Source organism: Lontra canadensis, unplaced genomic scaffold, assembly GCF_010015895.1.
Source record: "Lontra canadensis isolate GAN:19392208 unplaced genomic scaffold, GSC_riverotter_1.0 scaffold120, whole genome shotgun sequence".
In the NCBI taxonomy this organism is placed as follows: domain Eukaryota; kingdom Metazoa; phylum Chordata; class Mammalia; order Carnivora; family Mustelidae; genus Lontra; species Lontra canadensis.
The window spans coordinates 2,801,622-2,821,559 of record NW_022631114.1 but is presented as its reverse complement, the minus strand read 5'-3'; the positions used below and the strand labels follow the sequence as shown (position 1 = coordinate 2,821,559).

General features: G+C 44.4%; 1 protein-coding gene across 1 annotated transcript in view; it reads left to right on the top strand.

The window, feature by feature from the left end:
- DISC1 (DISC1 scaffold protein) overlaps positions 1 to 19,938 on the top strand; it is a 300,758-nt gene that overhangs the window by 81,805 nt on the left and 199,015 nt on the right. The window contains exons 7-8 of the mRNA XM_032841136.1: positions 5,501 to 5,555; positions 9,863 to 9,965. Coding sequence (XP_032697027.1) covers positions 5,501 to 5,555; positions 9,863 to 9,965 — 158 coding nt within the window. The remainder of the gene's footprint in view (positions 1 to 5,500; positions 5,556 to 9,862; positions 9,966 to 19,938) is intronic.

The following is a 19,938-nucleotide window of genomic DNA, read 5'->3' as shown; positions in this document are numbered from 1 at the left end:
TGTCGCCAAATAAGGTCCCACGATTGGGACACCAACGTCATGAATCCGGGAGAGAGGGACACAATCGACTTTGCCCTCAAGTCCCTTTGCACCCACCCGCTCCAGGCCCCCCTGCCCCTGATGTGCTTTCTCGGCTGCACGATCTGGTCAGTGGTCTTGGTTTTCCTAAGGTTTCGTTTGTTGAAGGTGCATGTCGGTTGTATGATTTAAACACCAGTTTGTGAGTAAGGAATGGTGGACATTCACAAATACTGATAGTGATTGCACTGTACCTTTAACATAATACTAAAATGGGATTCTAGAAGGCAGGCTGGACAGGGAGAGCATGTTTTGAATAAGGACAAAGCCGCCAGGAGAGGCAGTACCGGTGAGTGGTTAGGAAAACGGACAGCAGGACTGCCTGGGTCCTCATTTACCCCATTACCAGCTGGTTAACCCTGGGGCAGTTACTTAAACCTGTCATTGACTGAGTGTTCATGTCTGAAAATGTAGATATGACAGTACCTACCTCACAGAGTTGTGAGACTATCAAAATGCTCACGTACATTGGGAATATAGAAGAGATTTGGTACACAGTAAGTGCTCAATAAATGTTTTACACTGCTATTCCTAGGATGGCCACTTTGCACAAATATACTCAATTTGAGTAAATTAGGGCGATCTGTTTGTTAAAATATTATCTGTGGAGACCGTGTATGTGCTTTCCAGCGTCGGTGTATTTGATCCGAGAAGACAAGTCCCATTTGTCATCAATAATACACAAGCTTTAAGGAAACACGGGGATTAGTTTAATCATTGAAGTGCATGTAGCTCTTTTCTCTCTCTCTCTTTTTAATAAACATTTAACTTACCTAATTCTGTGGTTTTCAATTTGAATTTCTGCTCCTGGAATTCTGGCTCATGAGCCATAGGGTGATGGGGGGGTACTAAGTGTGTGGGCTCAGTGTGACATCGCTGGTACCCCACGCTGGACACCCACCCTCAGAGTGGACCCCCTTGTCACGGATTTTATATATGGGTTGCAGTTCAGTGTGAAACTTGTCCGGAAGAGTTGTGCTGCTAAAAATAGCTTGAAAACCACTAGCCTACTATGAACATTATTCATATCTTTCTGCCCCCCGTTGCTTTCATTCCGTGTATACCCCAGGGATGCAACTAATGTTAATATTAGCCTGAGCAAAACATAATTAAGAAGGTAAATCTACTGCAAAAAGTAATACCACATAAATTAAATAAATTAAATATAAATCAAATCAAATATGAAACAATGCATTCAATTATCTGCATCACTGCTTCCCTGCTCTAACATGGATATTGGAGAGGAGACTCATTTTCTTTCTGGGTCAGGACTAGAGCCCAACCAAGACCAGTGAATTGTGTCAACCCCTGGGAGGCTGGTTCTTGACCTATGGAGCATGAGTTAAAGGTGTTGGTCCACTGAATTTTCTGGGGCGGTAAGTGGATGCACCGTCCATCCCTCTTCATTGTTAATGCCTGAACTAGTCTTTGTGTGTGGCCGCACACACCTACTCATAAAACACTATTCAGCGCTCATCATGTAGGACTGATTTTGTGGTGAACTGTTTCCTGAAAAGTAGTGAGTTGCCCGGACTCCCATCAGCCTGGTAAGGGAAACTTACTGCGGGGACTTTGAAGCGTGGACGGCAGACTTTAGCAGCATGAAGGTAGTGACGCTTCCGGAATCAGAGGCAGAACCGGTACCGGTGCCTCTTCAACACCTTCTGTCCTTCTCTCCCCAGCATCTTGAGTGGCTGGGTCCACTCCCTGCTCTCCATGTTAGCATGTGCTCAAATATACATCCTCTCAAAAGACCCGGCCTGCATCCCGCCAGCTAGAATTCTCCAGGCAGGATTCTGTATGTGTGTTCCCACCTCTCCCACTGAGCACACTCAGGTTGGTCCTGTTGTGACTCCTGAATCTAGCATCCTGCAGCCACGTGCCCTGCTCTATGTCAGCTTGACAGGGTGCTCCTCTTCCGCTGAATGTTCATCTGAAGTGGGGATGACTTGTTTAGAAGGGACCTGGAACTCTGCATCAAAAACTAATGATGTACTCTATGGTGACTAACATAATTAAAAAAAAAAAAAAAGAAAGCAAATACTAACATCTGTGAAATCCATATGCTGAGTACACAGGACTCTCTTATATTTATATTTTTTATTCTACATATCTGCAGTTCTTAAAATTATTTGTTTATTTATCTTTTATTGACATATAATGTATTATTTGCCCCAGGGGTACAGGTCTGTGAATCATCAGGCTTACACATTTCACAGCACTCACTATAGCACATACCCTCCCCAGTGTCCATCACCCAGCCACCTCATCCCTCCCACTGCTCTCCCCTTGGCCACCCTCAGTTTGTTTCCTGAGATCAAGAGTCTTTTATGGTTTGTCTCCCTCCCGATCCCATCTTGTTTCATTTTTTGCTTTCCTACCCCCTAAACCCTCCACCCTGCCTTTCAACTTCCATATCATATCAGGGAGATCATATGATAATTGCCTTTCTCTGATTGACTTATTTTGCTCAGCATAATACCCTTTAGTTCCATCCATGTTGTTGCAAATGGCAAGAGTTCGTTTCTTTTGATGGCTGCATAGTATTCCATGGTATATATGAACCACCTCTTCTTTATCCATTCATATGTCGATGGACGTCTGGGTTCTTTGCATATTTAAGCTATGTGGACATTATTGCTATAAACATTCGGGTGCACATGCCCCTTTGGGTCACTAATTTTTTATCTTTAGGGTAAATACCCAGTAGTGCGATTGCTGGGTTGTAGGGTAGCTCTATTTTCAACTTTCTGAGGAACCACCATGCTTTTTTCCAGAGTGATTGCACTAGCTTGCATTTCCACCAACAGTGTAGGAGGGTTCCCCTTTCTCTGCATTCTCACCAACATTTGTCATTTCCTGACTGGTTAATTTTAGCCATTCTGACTGGTGTGAGGTGATATCTCATTGTGGTTTTGATTTGTATTTCCCTGATGCCGAGTGATGTGGAGCACTTTTTCATGTGTCTGTTGGCCATGCGGATGTCCTCTTTGCTGAAATGTTTGTTCATGTCTTCTGCCCATTTCTTGATTGGATTATTTGTCCTTTAGGTGTTGAGTTTGGTAAGTTCTTGATAGATTTTGGATACTAGCTCTTTATCTGTATATCTGTAGTGTTTTATAATTAAAGAGAAAAATTGCAATGTTAAAAAAAATAGAAGGGGCCTGCCCTAGCTTCAGGGTATTTGCAATGGAAATGAATTTGCTTGTACTCAGAAGTCATAAGTTGGCAGAGGTGATGATGTTCAAAACCAGTTCTTACAGCTGAAGAACAGCAGCAATGGGCTAATTGGCCACCTCCCTTGGATACTTTGTTATCCCTGCCAAAGAAACATTTTCTGACCTCGCTCCCCACAGACCCCAGAAAATCTGACCTTCCCTGCATTTGAAGCTCCCCATTTTGCTAAGTAACCTTTTCTCTTCCAGTACCTATACCTTTCTTTTTTTTTTTTTAAATGTTTTTCTTTTGGGCTACTGTTTGAAGCAGTGAGATGTTGAGGGCAAGAACCAGGTTTTATGCTCTGAGTTCCCAGTTTACTAGGTCCCCAGGAAATATTGAAAGAATTAATGAGTTTGTGAAGAATGAATGAATGAAAGAATGAATGAAAAGATCCAGAGCATATGTTTCCACTGTTTCTCAGCATCAACATAATGAAAGGATCGCCACCTTCCATTCCTTCCTGACTTCTTTCCCTCTGTGCCTGCCCTTGGGCCTCACAGCTGGGTTTCTGCTGAAGGTTCCTGCCTGATTCCTCCACGTCACCTCCCATAGTGCTGAGCAAGTAATTTTCCAGAAATACCCCATTTCTTTCCTGTTGCTTTCCTGCACAAAACTAGAGTGATTTCCCCTTGCCTGTGGGATAAAGCTCAGAACTCCTTAGCCCAGCCTTCAATATTGACTCTACCTTGTCCTTGATATTCCTTTAAGAATTATTTTGATTGTAAATATTCTAAGCACATTGAAAAATATAACATATACTCATTTACCCGCTGCTCAGATTAAACAAATATTAGCATTTCCTTCACTTATTTTCCTAAATAAACGAGCACACATTGCAGATGTGGACTGATTTCTCCCTTCTGTCCCCACCCCCCACTTCCCCACTCCCATTAGAAACAATCCTTCCCCTTCCTGTCCGTCACAGTTCACCTCTGCGAACCATATGGGCCAGTTGGACTCCTCTTTTCTCTGGAATTTCATTATTCCTTCTTTTCCCTTGAGGCCCAGTTCACTTTCCACCTCTTCCAGGAAGCTTTCCCATTAGTACCATAGTGTTCTAAATTGTTACCCACCTTACTGTCTCCCCTGTGCCCTTGGAGACAGTATCTGCCTGTGATAATTTTTTTTTTAAGATTTCATTTATTTATTTTCGAGAGAAAGAGTGCCTGAACAGGGAAGGAGTGGTGGGGGGAGAATCTCAAGCAGACTCTGCACTGAGTTTTGATGTGGGACTCGATCCCACGACCCCGAGATCATAACCTGAGCTGAAACCAAGAGCTGGATGCTTAACTGACCAAGCCACCCAGATGCCCCTGTCTGTGACAATTTTTTGGAAGCAGTTTGATCCTAACACTGGGTTCCTATCCTCGATAGTAATTTTTTCATCTTGCTTTGTATTGTACTTGATTGTCTGTGTGTACTTCCTCTCTTTTAGGTAACAACACTGAGAATAAGATCTGGTTCTTAGTTTCATCCATCTGTCCATCCATCCGTCCATCCATCCATTCTGTAGGTCTTGGCTGAATGCCTCCTTATAAGCTGCAGGAATTATCTTAAGCAGTGGGGATACAGGAGTGAACCCAACTGATGGTTGCTGCAGTGATGGAACTTACATTCCCCTGGGGTAGAGAGAAATTACCTGAATAAGTGAATGTGTCAAGGTGAATAGAGCTAAGGAGAAAAAGGAAGAAGGGATAAGCCTAAAGAGAGTGAGGATATTCCATACTTCAAGTATACGTATCTCCTATATGCTCTACTTCGCTGCTAAATCTGGAAGGCACTCAGTGCACATTTGTTGGATTAAACAGTGGACCCAGATAGACAATGTCTGATTACTGCCTGTGAAATGCTACCCCATGTAGGCCATCCTTCTTGGAAGGTGGTTATAGGAATGTAAAATTTTCACCCTTTGCTTCTGGGACATCTGAGTTGTTCCTTTCCCTACCTATGGACTATAGAAATGTTCACTATGGAAAGAACAAATTTAAGTACTAGCCTAAGTGGAGCATAATTAGGAAGGGGAAATCTGCTTCCTAGCAACATGCTAATTCCAAAGTCAAATGGAACCAATTTGGCATCGTCTTTCCCACTGTTCCTCAGCCTTTGGGCTGATGGAAAGTTCACCATTTCACAGTGTTTCTGCATGTGGTGGTATGGAACTATGACTGCAAGAAGACCAATGTCCTCTTTCTCATTCTTCTAGCCTCCAGGAACAGATAAAATCCCTCAACTTGTCCCTTAAGGAAATCACTGCTAAGGTAAGTACGTTTATATGCCCATTTTCTAAAGTCTCTGAAGTTTTCTTTTGACTTAATGTCATGTCTAGCTCGCATGAAATTTCAGGCTAGCTCATGGCTCTGAAAGAAGTGAGGATGCTGTAGAGCCATTCGACAGGCCAGGCAATGAGCCCAAAGAGCTGGGAAGGAGGGCTGTTGCCCTGGTGGAAGTCCTGGCTTCTGGTCCCCCAGGAATTGACTGGTTCGGCCTTTGCCTTCTAGGAGCTGCCAGTGTTAGGGAATGGAAAATGAGTGCTTTTGGGTACCATCAAATGCCTTTGCATGAAAAGGCTTTGCAGATGGGAGTAATCTGAAAAATTAATTGCTTTTCTTCCAGGTTCCTGGGATCCTCACAAACAGGTTTTGGAAAAGGCATAGCAGGAGTTTTTATAAACGTTTTAAGCTGACTTCAGAATCATTTTGCCCATATTCTCTGCTATTTATACTTCATGCCAGGACCTTGGATTGTATACAGATAGCGCACTCCTGCATTATTCCCCGGGAGCACATAGCCAATTCAATTAAATAGCCAATGTCATGGTTAGTTAGGATAAGCACAGTTTACAAAACAAAATCCTTCCCTGCAGAGATAGTTCTGTGCGAGCGAGTTACTGACACACTGAGAAGTAGGATCAGTTACTCTGTGAATCGCCAAATGGGCAGCAGAGAACTGGGATGAATTGTTAATTATTTGCATTAGGTCTGGGAGCCAGGGCTGGTTATAGGATGGTCAGGATGTACCAAAGAACAGGTGTCTGAGTGGAGAGCAAAGCAGGCGAGAGTCCACTGGCCTGGAAGGAATGTTCTCTTGCCCTCCCCCAGCGCCCAGGAGCGAGATCAGGGAGACCTGCCAGTGGGCTTGTGTGTCACCACAGCTGGGCTGAGACTGGGGCTGTGTTGTTGGCAAAAGTGTCCACAGTTGTTCCTGGCCCTTTTTTTCAGTTTTTGTGTCCATTTCCTGAAAAACGAAACAAAACAAAACATTAAGTGATTGTACTACAAAATCACATGACAGCAGTTTGAGAGGCAGTGATGTTCCCCGCCAGAAGACTTGCCTGAAGACGAGCAAGATGTGATCCAAGGGGAGGCTTTCTGCAGAGCTGCACAAGGAGCAGAATCCCCAGGCAGGGCTCCAGCAAAGGGCTTTTGTCATGGGTTCTCCCGCGGCGCAGGGCTTAGAGACCTTCTTCCCTGCTCAAGGGACACTGACTTGGTTTAATAACCTTCTGTCCTGTGAAGCAGGAGGGGAAGCGCTAGAGGGTATACTGGAATTTCTGTTCTGTATGTTTGAATGATGTCACCAACTAGTACTCATGTTCTGTGGCTGTCTGCCTCGTGACCTTCAGGCGGAGGCCCTGGGGAGGTGAGGAGAGACCAAAGCTTCCTACCTGGGATGGGGGCAGGAGTATTCCTTCTCCTGTATTTTCTGGTGTAAATATGTGCCATTTATCTGGTGCATCTCAGTCGCTACACAGAATTAACAGGTGGAAGTACTCTGGGGTGTGGTTTGTTGAGTATGAGAACGGGCTGTGTGTGATCTGAACGAGTCCCTGCCCCAGCAGTGAGCAGGCAGGCGTGCCTCGTACAGAACGCACATGGTGTTGATGTGGGAGTGTGTTTTCTAGGACATTTTATATTATGCACACACACATATTAATATATGCACACGATAGTGGGATTTGTTGATAATCTCCAGCTACTGCTAAAGCTCTTGGATTTGCCCAAATGCCAAAAGCGATTGGCTTTGTTTGCATACCTTCTCTAACGCACTTATGAATAACTCCTAATTCCCTTGCTTTTCGAGGAGATTAAGGAATTCATAGCTAAGATTTTAAAATGTAAATCTAAAAGCTTCATTTGATAATGAGTTCCTCAGGGTCCCATTTTACCTGGAAATAAAAAGGAGATGCAGATTTTTGGGGGGTGTGTATGTGTGTGTATAAGTGGCTGTATATGTCCGTACAGACATGAGTGTGTGTGTGCGTGCACTCTCACATGTGTGTGTGTGTGTGTGTGTGTGTGTGTTTGGGGACATATATTAGTCACACAGAATTACGACTGCCCAGTCACACAGAAACAATTTTATACTGTGGACTCAACTGACTCATGACTCATGACCTTAGATACATAGGTCTGATACTCTTTTGATTCTTCCCTCAAAGAGAGATGGAACCCTCCTTCATTCATTACATTTCATTGACGCTTATGGTTCCCCAAACCAGGTAATTAAGGGATAAATGAGATGGAAGAAATAGTTGGAAATAAACGGAGTATCTGGAGATTGGTAGATACCGGATTACATCCAGCAGTGCTTGAAAGAATGTACATTGCAATTTAATAAGATTTAGAAAGGCAGTCTCCTATTAATAGTGACAGCTTGAAGGATAGATTTGCTCAACAAAGGAGAAACTGACCCAATTATGATTAACAGAAGCTGTTAACTAAAATCAGGAAGACTGAACATACATTGGATGAGACATAAGAATTATGGCTGGTGTTACAGGCTTAGCAGAAGTGTTCTCAGACATCCAGTGACATTCTTAGATGGATGGAAAGGGATGCGCCTGCCATCGGGCACTGGGCCAACCTAAGACTCAGTGGTATGGAAAGGTTTCCAGAGCCTCTTCTTTTAAACACCCAAATGTGGGTGTTCTGACTCCCGACAAATCTCAGGACCATTTAGAGGGTCTTGGAATTCTCACTTGGGGCTGGGGAATACTCATCACTGCTGATATTAGCTTAGGCGTGGAGGCCATCACACTGTGGCCTTGACCCGGAGAATGAGTTTTGTGATCTGGGAAGTTACAGCTGCTTGATGGAAAAGAACATAATTAAGGCCATGAAAGAAATAGTATAACATTTTAGGCAGGATGGGTGAGGTCTGCTTGGATTCCAAAAATAATTTCATTTTCAGTCTGTGATAAGCAAAACAATTCTACTTGATGGTATCTATTAAGATCTAGATTCTTCTGGGGAAATTGAATTTTATATTTTCTCTGGGTTCTAGGAACCCAACTGGGTTAATTTTAGTTTTTGAATGGAATCAGATTTTTAGGAAGAAAAGAGGGATCCTTTGTGGACCACCCCAAAAGTCTCCATACACACATTTATTGTTATTCAACTGAGCTATGTGCTTTTGTTGAACTGGATGTTTTTTTAGGTAGCTTGCTAGTGAGGGTGTAGATAGCAATCAAATATGAGGTTTTTGCTTTAAACAAAAGAAAAAAATGTGATGTTTTGGTTTCAAACAAAATAAAAGATAACCCAAGACATTTGGAAAAGGAAAGTGGGATTTCAGACTTTTGCTATTTTTGAAAGAGCGAAGAAAAATGTAGGAAGTGTTTGGGTGTCCGGAAAAAATACATGATAAAACCTGTAAACCTCACTGAGGTCTCCTTGTCTGTTTTTCAAGTCTGACTTGCCAGGAATAGAGAAAAGTCCCTGCTCACACAGAGCTTGCATCCTCGTGGAGAGAGATGCTAGGAGAACGAGAATAAAACAGATAGTGTCCTCTGGGGAAGATTCGGTGGGAAAAGGCCCCTCAGGGGGAAGTTGGTAGGGGAGAGAGAGTTGAGGGGCCTGCTATTTTATATGGGTAATCGGCCAGACCTTTCTTCCCAGGTGATGTCTGAGCAGAGCCCTGAAGGTGTGAGTGGGCTAAGCCACTTGGAGCAAGAATGTTTCAGGAGGAGGGAGTAACCCTGGGGAGGGAGTAGGCAGGGTGGGGAGGTTTTTCTGGTTTGTGGTTGTGCTCTGGTGTGTTAGCTCTTGTCATTTTTGTGGGTGGGTGTAGTGAAGGTGTGGGACCTGAGGCTTGGAGTGTGCCAATGCTCACTCCCTCCCACCCTCCCTCCCTTCTTCTCTCCTTCCATGTTCGTTCGTTCCTTCCTTCCTTCCTTCCTTCCTTCCTCTTCCTTCCTGCCTCCTTTCCTCTTTTCTTCTCTCTCTCTTCTTTCTTTCTCCTTCCATCTTTCTTTCCTCTTTCTTTCTCTCTCTCTCTCCCTCCCTTCCTCTCTTCCTCCCTTCCTTTCTTTCTCCTTCCTTCTTCCCTCCTTCCCTCCCTCCCCTTCCCTCTTTTTCTTTACTTTTTCCTTCCTTCCTTCCTTCCTTCCTTCCTTCCTTCCTTCCTTCCTTCCTTCCTTCCTTGTCTGCTTTTAAGTAGTTCCCCTCCGTTACTCTTTATCACCCCCTCAATTGCTTATAAACCCAGAAATCCTGACGGGCCCCCCCATTGCCTTCTGGTTTTTACCTGACCAAATGACATGTCCTGGCTCTTTCTCTCCCCCTAGGTGTGTATGAGCGAGAGACTCAGCAGCACGCTCAGGAAAAAAGTGAATGACATTGAAGACCAACTCCCGGTGTTGCTTGAAGCCAAAATGCTGGCTGTCTCAGGTAACTGGCTGTGGAGGGGGGTGGGGGACACTGAAACGGTGGAGGGTCATAGTGCCAGCTGCCTCTGCCTCCAGGTTTCGACCTCGAGTAATGTTCTACCTGTTACTTAGGTCATACTTGGATGTTTCAGAGCGTTTGTGGGAAGTCTCCCTAAAACTCGTGGACTGAATGGGCAGCATGGCCTCCTTGTAAGACTCTTAAAACTGCATATGCACATGTAATGAAACAAGAAGTTATCTGCGTCCTATTTTGGACTTCGGTTTCTGTTTCTTGAAGACAGGAGAGACGCTCTGGAGGCCTTGTAATTCCAGCAGATGTTTCAGATGTTTACGTAGTTGCCATGTGTGTCTGTAGAGGCTCGCAGGTTGTTGGGTGTGGTTGCCCCTTCCTATAGGGAGAGAGAGTAACTGGAGCTAAAGTAATACACATAATTTACCATCCCAGTCGGAGGCAGTAGATTCCTAGAGGATTCTCGATATATCATCATCGCTCCGTCATCTGGTAGTTCTTAGGGATACATTTTCCCATTCATTAGTAGGTCTCTGAAAATATTATCATACCCTATCGTTTGAAGGGTGCTTTCAAGCCTTCCCCTGTGCTGTTATTTTATTTCATTTTCATAAAAGCTGTGTTAGGTAGGTGGAAAAGATAGGGGGTCCCAGTGAACAGATTAGGAGATCGAGGCCCTGGGATGTGTCCTTTGGTTAAGTTCACTCAGTTAGCTAAGTGGTGGCAGAGCAAGGGCTCACGTTCAGGTACGATTCGTAGCTGCTTCTTCTTCTTCTTCTTCTTTTGAAGATTTTATTTATTTATTTGACAGACAGAGATCACAAGTAGGCAGAGGCAGGCAGAGAGAGAAGAAGGGAGCAGACTCTCTACTGAGCAGAGAGCCCGACGCAGGGCTCGATCCAAGGACCCTGGGATCATGACCTGAGCCGAAGGCAGAGGCTTTAACCCACTGAGCCACCCAGGCACCCCTGATTCGTAGCTTCTTAATCCAGCTGTGTCGTGACATCCTCCAAGGATTCCCTGACTTCGATAGGTTGAGTGACCCTACAGATCATTGCCTTCAGAAGCATCATAAAAAATTTAACGAAAAAGTATAATAATTACATGTATGGGTTTTAAATGGCATTTTAAGAAGGAATACAATAATTGGCAGCTTCTGCTCTCCAGATCATTAAACAACTAATGTTGGCAGCTAACGAGCAATTTGGTTCCCGGTGCAGTCGGGCGTGTTATTTACAACCGGAGCAACATCAAAATGCGAGTGTGGGGCTCGGCTCTCAACAGCTTCACATGCCGTTTACTTGAAATTATGGCCCCATTTGCTAAGAGAAAACAAAAGAAGATTGAACGCAATCTCACTTCTGAGTTAGTGTTTTCACCTTTCTTAATCCATTCATCCCACAGGTGGATGGGTCTCTGTTAAGCCCGAGGGAGGAGATGGTCACGCAGGCAGCACAGAGAACCTTCTCTCCAATGTGAATAATCTCCTTTTAGAATCCCAGGGAAGGGGCGCCTGGGCGGCTCATTGGGTTAAAGCCTCTGCCTTTGGCTCAGGTCATGATCTCAGGGTCCTGGGATCAAGCCTCGCATAAGGCTCTCTGCATGGCTGGGAGCCTGCTTCCCCCTCTCTCTGCCTGCCTCTCTGCCTACTTGTGATCTCTGTCTGTCAAATAAAAAAATAAATAAAATCTTAAAAAAAAAAAAAGAATCCCAGGGAAAATTCTTCTGGTGGTACATTGCCTATGGGGTCTGGGTTTCATGTTTAGTTCTTTGATCCGCTGAGAGTACCAGTGAGGCCTGATCAGAGGAGGGGTGACCTGAATTAGCTGGGATGGGAACTCCCCCCTTGACCTTGCTAGTTCCTGATTACTTTGTAGACTGTTGGCAAACAGGCTTTCCAGTCACAGGCTGTCCCCATGGGCCGTGCCAGTGCCAGAGTGGGTATCATTCTGTACATATTGTGCGTTCTGTTTGCTTTTGAGCTGAGCTCCACAGCAGGGAGGATCTGAGCAGGGAAAAGACACTTGCTGTCGGGTCTTGACAGAGCTATCTTCATGCATTCAGAATGGCAAACCCTCACTCCGTTAGACAAAAGCCATGACAAACCTCTCCAAGAGAAAGAAGACTTTTTCCATTTGGTCAGCCTGTGAAAACGCTGAGGGGCATTGCCCTCAGGATGGTTGGACGCCCTCTTGATCGAAGAGGGTCTTAGGGGGTTCCTTTAAGATTCCCAGAGGGCCTTTTTTCTGAAAGTTTCTTCGCTTCACTCCTTGATTTGGTTTTATAGACTGAGACCTTCTCTTAATGTAACAATGCTTTGCTATTTGCAGAGACTGGGAATAAGAGATGGTTTTATAGTCAGATTCATGAAGTCTTAGCTCATTTATGTTTAACAGTGAGTTCTTTTTTTTTTTTTTAAGATTTTGTTTATTTATTTGAGAGAGATAGCAGAGTGAGAGAGAGAGAGAGCACGAGTCGGGGAACGGGGGCAGGGGCAGGGGCAGAGGCAGAAGGAGAAGCAGGCTTCCTGATGAGCTGGGAGCCTGAAATGGGGCTCGATCCCAGAACCCTGGGATCATCTCCTAAGCCAAAGGCAGACACTTAACTGCCTGAGCCACCCAGGCTCTGTAACCCGATGAGTGTCCCAGTCTTCATCTGCAGGCGGCCTGCCCTTGCTCTGACCGTTTCCCATCCCTTAGGCTCCAAGCCTGGCTCCCTGATGCCCATATTCTGATCTTGCCCTGATACTGACATGGTGCGTTCATTTCCAGCTCCTGCCTTTCCCTGCTTGGATCACCCACTGTTGTTGATGCCGTCCATCTGTTGAGTCACTCTTCTATTTTTCCCTTGGGCTTTGCCGGGCACTCAGAAGACAGTCAATAAGAGTAATTATGTTAAGAAAAAATGCACCTCATTTGTTGATTGCTGATCCTTAGAATCTGTTATTTTCATACCTCCTTTGGGTCATCCCTCAGTTTGTGGTATATTTCCTTGCCCACCTGCTTCCTGTCATTTGTTTCCAAGGAACAAACAGTTCAGATCATCATTTATTCCTAAGTAGCATACCAAGAGTCTCAGGTACTCCAATCCAATTTCTTTTTTTTTTTAAATGATGGTTCTATCAATTTGACTTTTCTTTACAGAGAATAAAAATCAGCTGCAATTCAAATACCTTAGTGTCTACATAGAAGCATATCTAGGCACAAACAAGGTTTTCTAGATAAGCTCAGAATGTCTCCCTCTCTCTAGAAAATTTACATCAATGGCTGGAGGAGATGAGACGCCCAGCAAAGATTTTTCAAAGATGATGTCTGTCCACTGTGGAAATAAACGAGACCCACCAAATGGGAAGATGTGAAAGCTATTTCAGAACTTACTATGGCAAGGGAGTTAGCCACCATTACCCGTGTTTTGGCAGAGACTCAAAGGCAGGAAGAAAAGTGGGAAAGCTTTGCAGTAGAAGAAGGGGAAGGCTTCAGGTATGTTCTGACGGGAGGCTGGGGAAGCGAGAGGCAGGCTCATTAGAGAGCATACCATGTGATCGTTTCAGAGAATATATTTGGCTTTTTTTGGCTGGTCCTAAGTTGGAAGCAGGGACAAAAATTAGGGAAGCTGTCAGTTATTAATAAAATCCTGGCCATTTTGGACCAATTATTACAGAAATGATTGTTCAGTTTCCTGGATTATTACTAGAATAACAATCTGTCTTCCTACGGACTGCCTTGGAGCAGGCTGGTTTCCTGGACTGGTTCTTGTAGATATGGGGGTTCATGTCCCCCAGGAGGATTACGTTAGGTTGCTGGTCAGAGTGCTGTTTGTAGAGATGATCTGGCCATTGTCTGTTTGTACATTTATCTCTCACTAGGTACCACACATTCTCACGCTGTTAGAGGCAGTCTGTGTTTTACGTAAAATCCCTTTTGTTTGGGTGTTATGTTCCCCGTCTTCTCTGTGAAGTATGTGGCCATCTAAAATGTCTGATGTTCAAAAGGGCTCTGCTCACAGAAAATGCTTTTTGCTCTCTCAGGAAATCATAGTGATGGGAAGAAAGCAACAAAACAGACAGAAAATGGCCAATTCCAGCCGGAGGAGCTTCTGTGGCGAGGTGGCGGCATGGTGGGGGGAGTGCTGGCCTGGGGGCGGGTCTCTTGTGTTTGTTCTGCTGGTACAAGCTCCTAGCACAGAGCCTTGACATGGCTGAGGGGGAGGCTTTGAGTGACAGAGCGTGAGGTCTTGCCTAACCACATGTACTGGAGTTGGGAGTTCCTCAAAGATACGGTGTTATGACAGAAAAAAGAGGCAGGACTCTGTTATTTTTGGAGTTTGATGATTTTCAGTACTGGTTTCCTTCCTTCCTTCCTTCCTTCCTTCCTTCCTTCCTTCCTTCCTTCCTTCCTTCCTTCCTTTCTTTCTTTCTTTCCAGTAAAGAAGGTTAGCTCAAATTTGGGGATGTAAACGTGAGTGATTTTAGGAGGCTCGTTAGAGATGGAAATGTCTGTGGACCTCTGCAGTAGTACACCGTGTGTGTGAGTGTGTGTGTGTGTGTGTGTGTGCGCGCGCGCACGCATGTATGTGTGCATGTGCATGTTTGTGGCAGGTCCCCCTAGATGAAAGTCATAGTGAGTGCTGGAGACTGATGGGTGACACAGCCTACCAAGATGCAGGATTCATTCCCCAGCCCCCTTCGTGCTCCCTCCCTTTATGGGTGACAAGTCACTTCCTGAGCTGTATTTGGTAGAATAAGCACCTAACATGAGGTTGGAAAAACCCAGTTCAAGTTCAGTAACCTCATGTGGGATCTTAGAACTCCAGAACTTTGTGACCTTGGGAGGGTGACTCTCTGGGTCTTAGTTTCTTCTTGGAAATCAAGGACAATCATTATAAGATCCCCATCCTGGCTTGTTGGAAGGGCCAAGTGAGGCCATTGCTCTAACTAGAGCTCCATTATCAACCAAATCAGACTCTCAAATAATGAAAAGGAAAAGGAAGAGGAAAGGAAGGAAAGGAAGCCCAGGCATTGTGAAGTAGAGGAGGGAGAGATTTAAGTTCAGGATGAAGGATAAAATTAAAAGGAACAGAGTGGATAAAATCAGTTTTGGCTTTAGAATTGAGCTGGAGGTTTTAATGGTGGCCTTTGTGGAATAAAATATTTTGACAGGTGTTTTAAAGAGCCTCTGTGCAGGCCCAGGTAGGGTTCTCTTGCTGGAGAGCAGGCAGGCGGATGTGCGGGATGATGGCAAAGGCAGGACAGTCATCTGCACAAATCTTCCCATGGCATTTAGGAAGGGGCCCATTAGAGTCACAGAGATTGGGGTCACGGTGTCACTGATGGGACTTCCTTCAGGGATCAGTGTTTATTTTTCTGTATTTTCATCACAGAGCTCTTGGCCAGTTTCAGTAATCAGGGAGGACTAAATCAAGCAATCAAGCAGGATTTACCTCATGGGCTTAGGCTGGAGCCCAAAATGCTTATGAAATAGTAACCGGGGGCAGTGTAGCATTTTATCATGGCTTCGGTTGTGGTAGTAACTGTCTCTTGGGGAATTTGCACTCTTTCTGCATATATAAAATGTACACGTCTCTCACTATGCATTTTCCCTCAGGATCAAGGAAGGGACCCAGGTTTTAATTCATGATCTCTCTCATGTTTTCTTAGGGGCCCTGGCCTCGAGAGCTTGCTGTGAGTTGCAGGGTATCTGAGAACGTGTTTCCTGCCATCCCAGCAAACCTTCCATGCAGGCACTTCCCTGCCTAGGTAGTCTTTTCTAATTAAAAAAAAAAAAAAGATTTTATTCATTTATTTGAGAGAAAGAGAGAGAGAGAGAGAGCACGAGATGGGGAAGGATCAGAGGGAGAAGCAGACTCCCGCTGAGCAGGGAGCCCGACGTGGGGCTTGAGCCCGGGACCCCGGATCATGACCTGTGCCAAAGGCAGCCGCTTCACCGACTGAGCCACCCAGGCGCCCCTCTGACTTGTTTCTAGCGGTCTTTTCTCTTTGAACTGTTTGTAGAAGGAGACTGCACACTGTGGTGTACTCTGCCTTGTGTCCCTGGAGACACCTTTGGTGCCCACCTCATTTGGGATCACCTCTCTTGCTTGAAAATATGGTCCAGCAGAAAGGCTGGGGCTCCCTAAGCCTGGCAGGGAAAGGACATTTGAAGGCATCACATTGTGCCCGTGGCTGCCCTGTCTAGAGGCAGTCACACCTCTGAGCTGGTCTTCCCCAAACCATCCTGGGCATAGGGTATGTCCCTTGAAATTCTTTTTTTTTTTTTTAAGGGACATCTTTTTATTGTGATGAAATATATACACACATTAAATTTACCCTTGTAGCCATTTCTAAGTGTACAGCTCAGTGGTGTCGAGTACATCCACATTTCCGTGCAACCATCACCGCCATCCACCTCCAGGACCTTTCTCCTCTTCCCAAACGGGAACCCTGAATCCATCAAACTTGAGGTTCTTGGTGGCCCTCCACGTGGGCTCTGTCCACAGCAGCCCTGACTTGGTTATTGTTCAAGAAAGGAACCATGGATCCAGGAAATGTTTTAGTTGTGTTGCTATTTATAGCTCAAAGCTTGTGGAAGTCCAGTCCGCTCTCCTTCTCTGGACTTGGCTTTTCCAAAATGGGTCAAGCCCATCACCTTGGCATCTTAGACCCCCTTCTGTTTGGATCCACCTTCTTCGTGGGCCTCGTCCCCACCTCGGCCACATGCCTGCCTCCTGCCGAAGACAAGCCCTTTGTTCTCTAACCAGGTTTCCGTTCCTTCTTTTGGAAACCTTACATTCTTTCCTCATGAAACCTGCCTCTGTCTCCCCTTCTGGAAAAGTCTTCCTTCTCTGAGGTCTCCTAGAGCGTATTTGCCCATTTCTTAGAACACGTCTTCTCTTCTCTATTTGATGGTGGCTTCCTGGAGAGCAGGGTACTGACTAGTTCTCTCCTGTATCTGCCCACTTGAGTGATAGACAATAAACAGGATCTCAAAAGATACTTTTCCAGGCACGCAATTGGGAATTGTGCATTTCAGTGACAGAAATGTTACGTGCTAGGTGTCCAGAATGCCTTTAACGTGGGAAAACATTTTGTCATATTTCTCCCACTTATACCGGGTTGAAATCTCCCTTTTAAATAATAATAATGAAGAAGTAAATAGCATAGTTTAGAACCTAAGAAGGATTCAGGAGTTCTGTTTGAGGTGGAAACCTGCCTTTCATTTTATTGCTATGTAACCCTAGCAAGATGTTTTTCTCTCTAGGTTTCAGCTTTCTCCACTATAAAGCAGAAATAACAACATGTATTTCAGTGAACATAAAAGGCTCCATTATTGTATACAGTGTGAAGAAAGAAAAATCGCTGTCAATTAAACAATGATATAATGCTTTCTGTGGCTGAGAATTTTTATTTTACCTTTACTGAAGTAGTTCTTTTAGATGTGTCCGGGCCTTTGAAAAATCTTCTTTGAAAGGAGACTTAATCACTCAAGGGTTTCCTAAAATGTCTTCGTATTTGGAGTCTGAGTGTTCTGAAACACGTTGTGACTCACAGTAGTCGGAACTCACGTTTTTTCACCCATTATCACCCTCAGCATCAGTGAAACTGTTGGTGACGCAACTTTTTTTCCCCTCTCCAAGAATGAACTACTGTTTTCTGTAGTTTCTGCCAAGCTGCAACACGGTTCTTCAAGTCTTAACTGATGGTGCTTTCCTGATCTTACAAAAACGTCACGACAGAGGGTTTTCAGACAAGGGCCAGGTCCCTAATCATCCTGAAATGGTTTTTACTTTGAAACGCCAGGGCTTGCCGACAGTGCACCAAGCCACCGAGAATGACAGTCACGTAGTAACAGCTTCATCCTGACTACCTCCCGGCTGATGGAGATCGCAAGACACATCTCCATCTCAGAGAGGTTAACACGGGGGGTAAAAGGGTGCATCTCAGAATAGGTAACATAGGGCATAGCTGCCTCCTAGGATGCTGGTAAGGTAGAGGAGAAAGGTTTCATAGCTGTTATCGCGGAAACATCATGGAGCCCCCTGATAACAGTAACTATTATTTATGGAGCACTCACTACTGTGATAAGCTTATTCATTTATGGTGTAACTTTCATATTAAAATTTCCCCCAATATATTTTTCCTTTTTTATTGAGGTATGATTTCTATTCAATGAAATGCACAGATCTTAAGTGCCCAATAGTATGAATTTTGACAACTTCGGTCTGCGACCCTATCAAGATATTTTCATTCCTCCAGAACCATCACCCTGGTGCCCCTTCCCAGTCATCACCCCCCATCCCCAGCCTGCCTCCGTTCTGGTATCTTTCACCATGGATCGGTTTTGACTGTGCTAGAAGTTAGTAGCAGTGGATTCACGTGGTATGCATTCTTCTACATCTTTTTTTTTTTTCTTTCTTTGAGCTACCCCCATGTCACTGTGTATATGCAGAGCTGGTGCCCTTTTGTGGCAGAGTAGTCTTCCATTGTGTACATGGGCCCGTGTTTCTGCTTTTCTTCCCTTGGTGGACATTAGATTTCATTTGGGCTATCACGAGTAAAGCCACTATGGACATTTGAGTACAACTGTTTTTTGGTTACATGTTTTCATTTCTTCCCGGATAAATACCTGGAAATAGAATTTTTGGGTCCAAGGACAGGAGTGTATTTAACTTGAGGAGAAACAGAGAGAAGTGCCATCAACACTCCCGTTGCGTACGAGAGCTCCGTAGCTCTGCGTCCTTGCCAGCCCGACAGCTGTAGTCTGCTCATTTGAGCCATTGGAAGGGTTTTGTCATGGAATCTCTATGGCTTTAATTTGTATTTTTCTGGCAACTAATAACCACCAACCAGTTTTCATATGATCACCAGCCATTTGCATATCTTACACTGTAAAATTCCTGTTAAATCAGTTGCCCATTTTTCAACGGGGTCATTGGGGTTTTAATTATTGGGTTACAGGATTTGACTCCTTTGTCAGATTTATGTATTACAAATATTTTCTCCCAGTCTGTGGCTTGCCTTTTCATTTCCTTAGTGGTATTTTTTGATGAATAGAGGTTTTTAATGGTGATGAAGTCCTCTTACCTATTTTTTGTTGTTGTTAGTGTTTTCTGGGTTCTAACCAAAGTTTTGCGTATTCCAAAGTTAGAAAAGTCTTCTATACTTTCTTCTACAAGCTTTATAGTTCTTGCTACCACATATAATTCTGTGATCCATCTCTAATTAAACTTTGTGTAGGGTTTGAAGTAAGGATCAAAGCTAAAATTTCCCCATTTCTGTAGGTAGTTGTTCTATTACCATTTGTTGAAAATATAGTTGATCCATGAACAATGTGGGGGTCAGGGGTGCCAGCCCCCAACACTGTCAAAAATCTGAGAGTCAAAAATTTGACTCTCCTTCAATGGAGCTGCTAGTAACCTACTGTTGACCGGAAGCCTTACCAATAACACAGAGGGTTGATTAATGCATATTTTGTGTGTTGCATATTTCACCTACTATATTTTTACAATAAAGCAAGGTAGAGAAAAGAGAATATTAGGAAAATCAGGGCACCTGGGTGGCTCAGTGGGTTAAGCCTCTGCCTTTGGCTCAGGTCATGATCCCAGGGTCCTGGGATCCAGCCCTGCATCGGGCTCCCTGCTCAGCAGGGAGCCTGCTTCCCCCTCTCTCTCTGCCTGCCTCTCCACTTACTTGTGATCTCTGTCTGTCACATAAATAAATAAAATCTTTTAAAAAAGAGAAAACATTAAGAAAATCATAATGAAGAGAAAATATATTTACAGTACTATACTGTATTTATTTAAAAAAAAATCCACATACACATGGACACGCATCATTCAAACCTGTGGTGTTCAAGGGTCAGTTGTGCTCTCTTTTCCTCATTGACTTGCTTTGGCACTTTGCTAGAAAATCGGTTGACTGTGTGAGTGTGGTCCACTCCTGGACTGTCTGTTCTACTCCATTGATCTG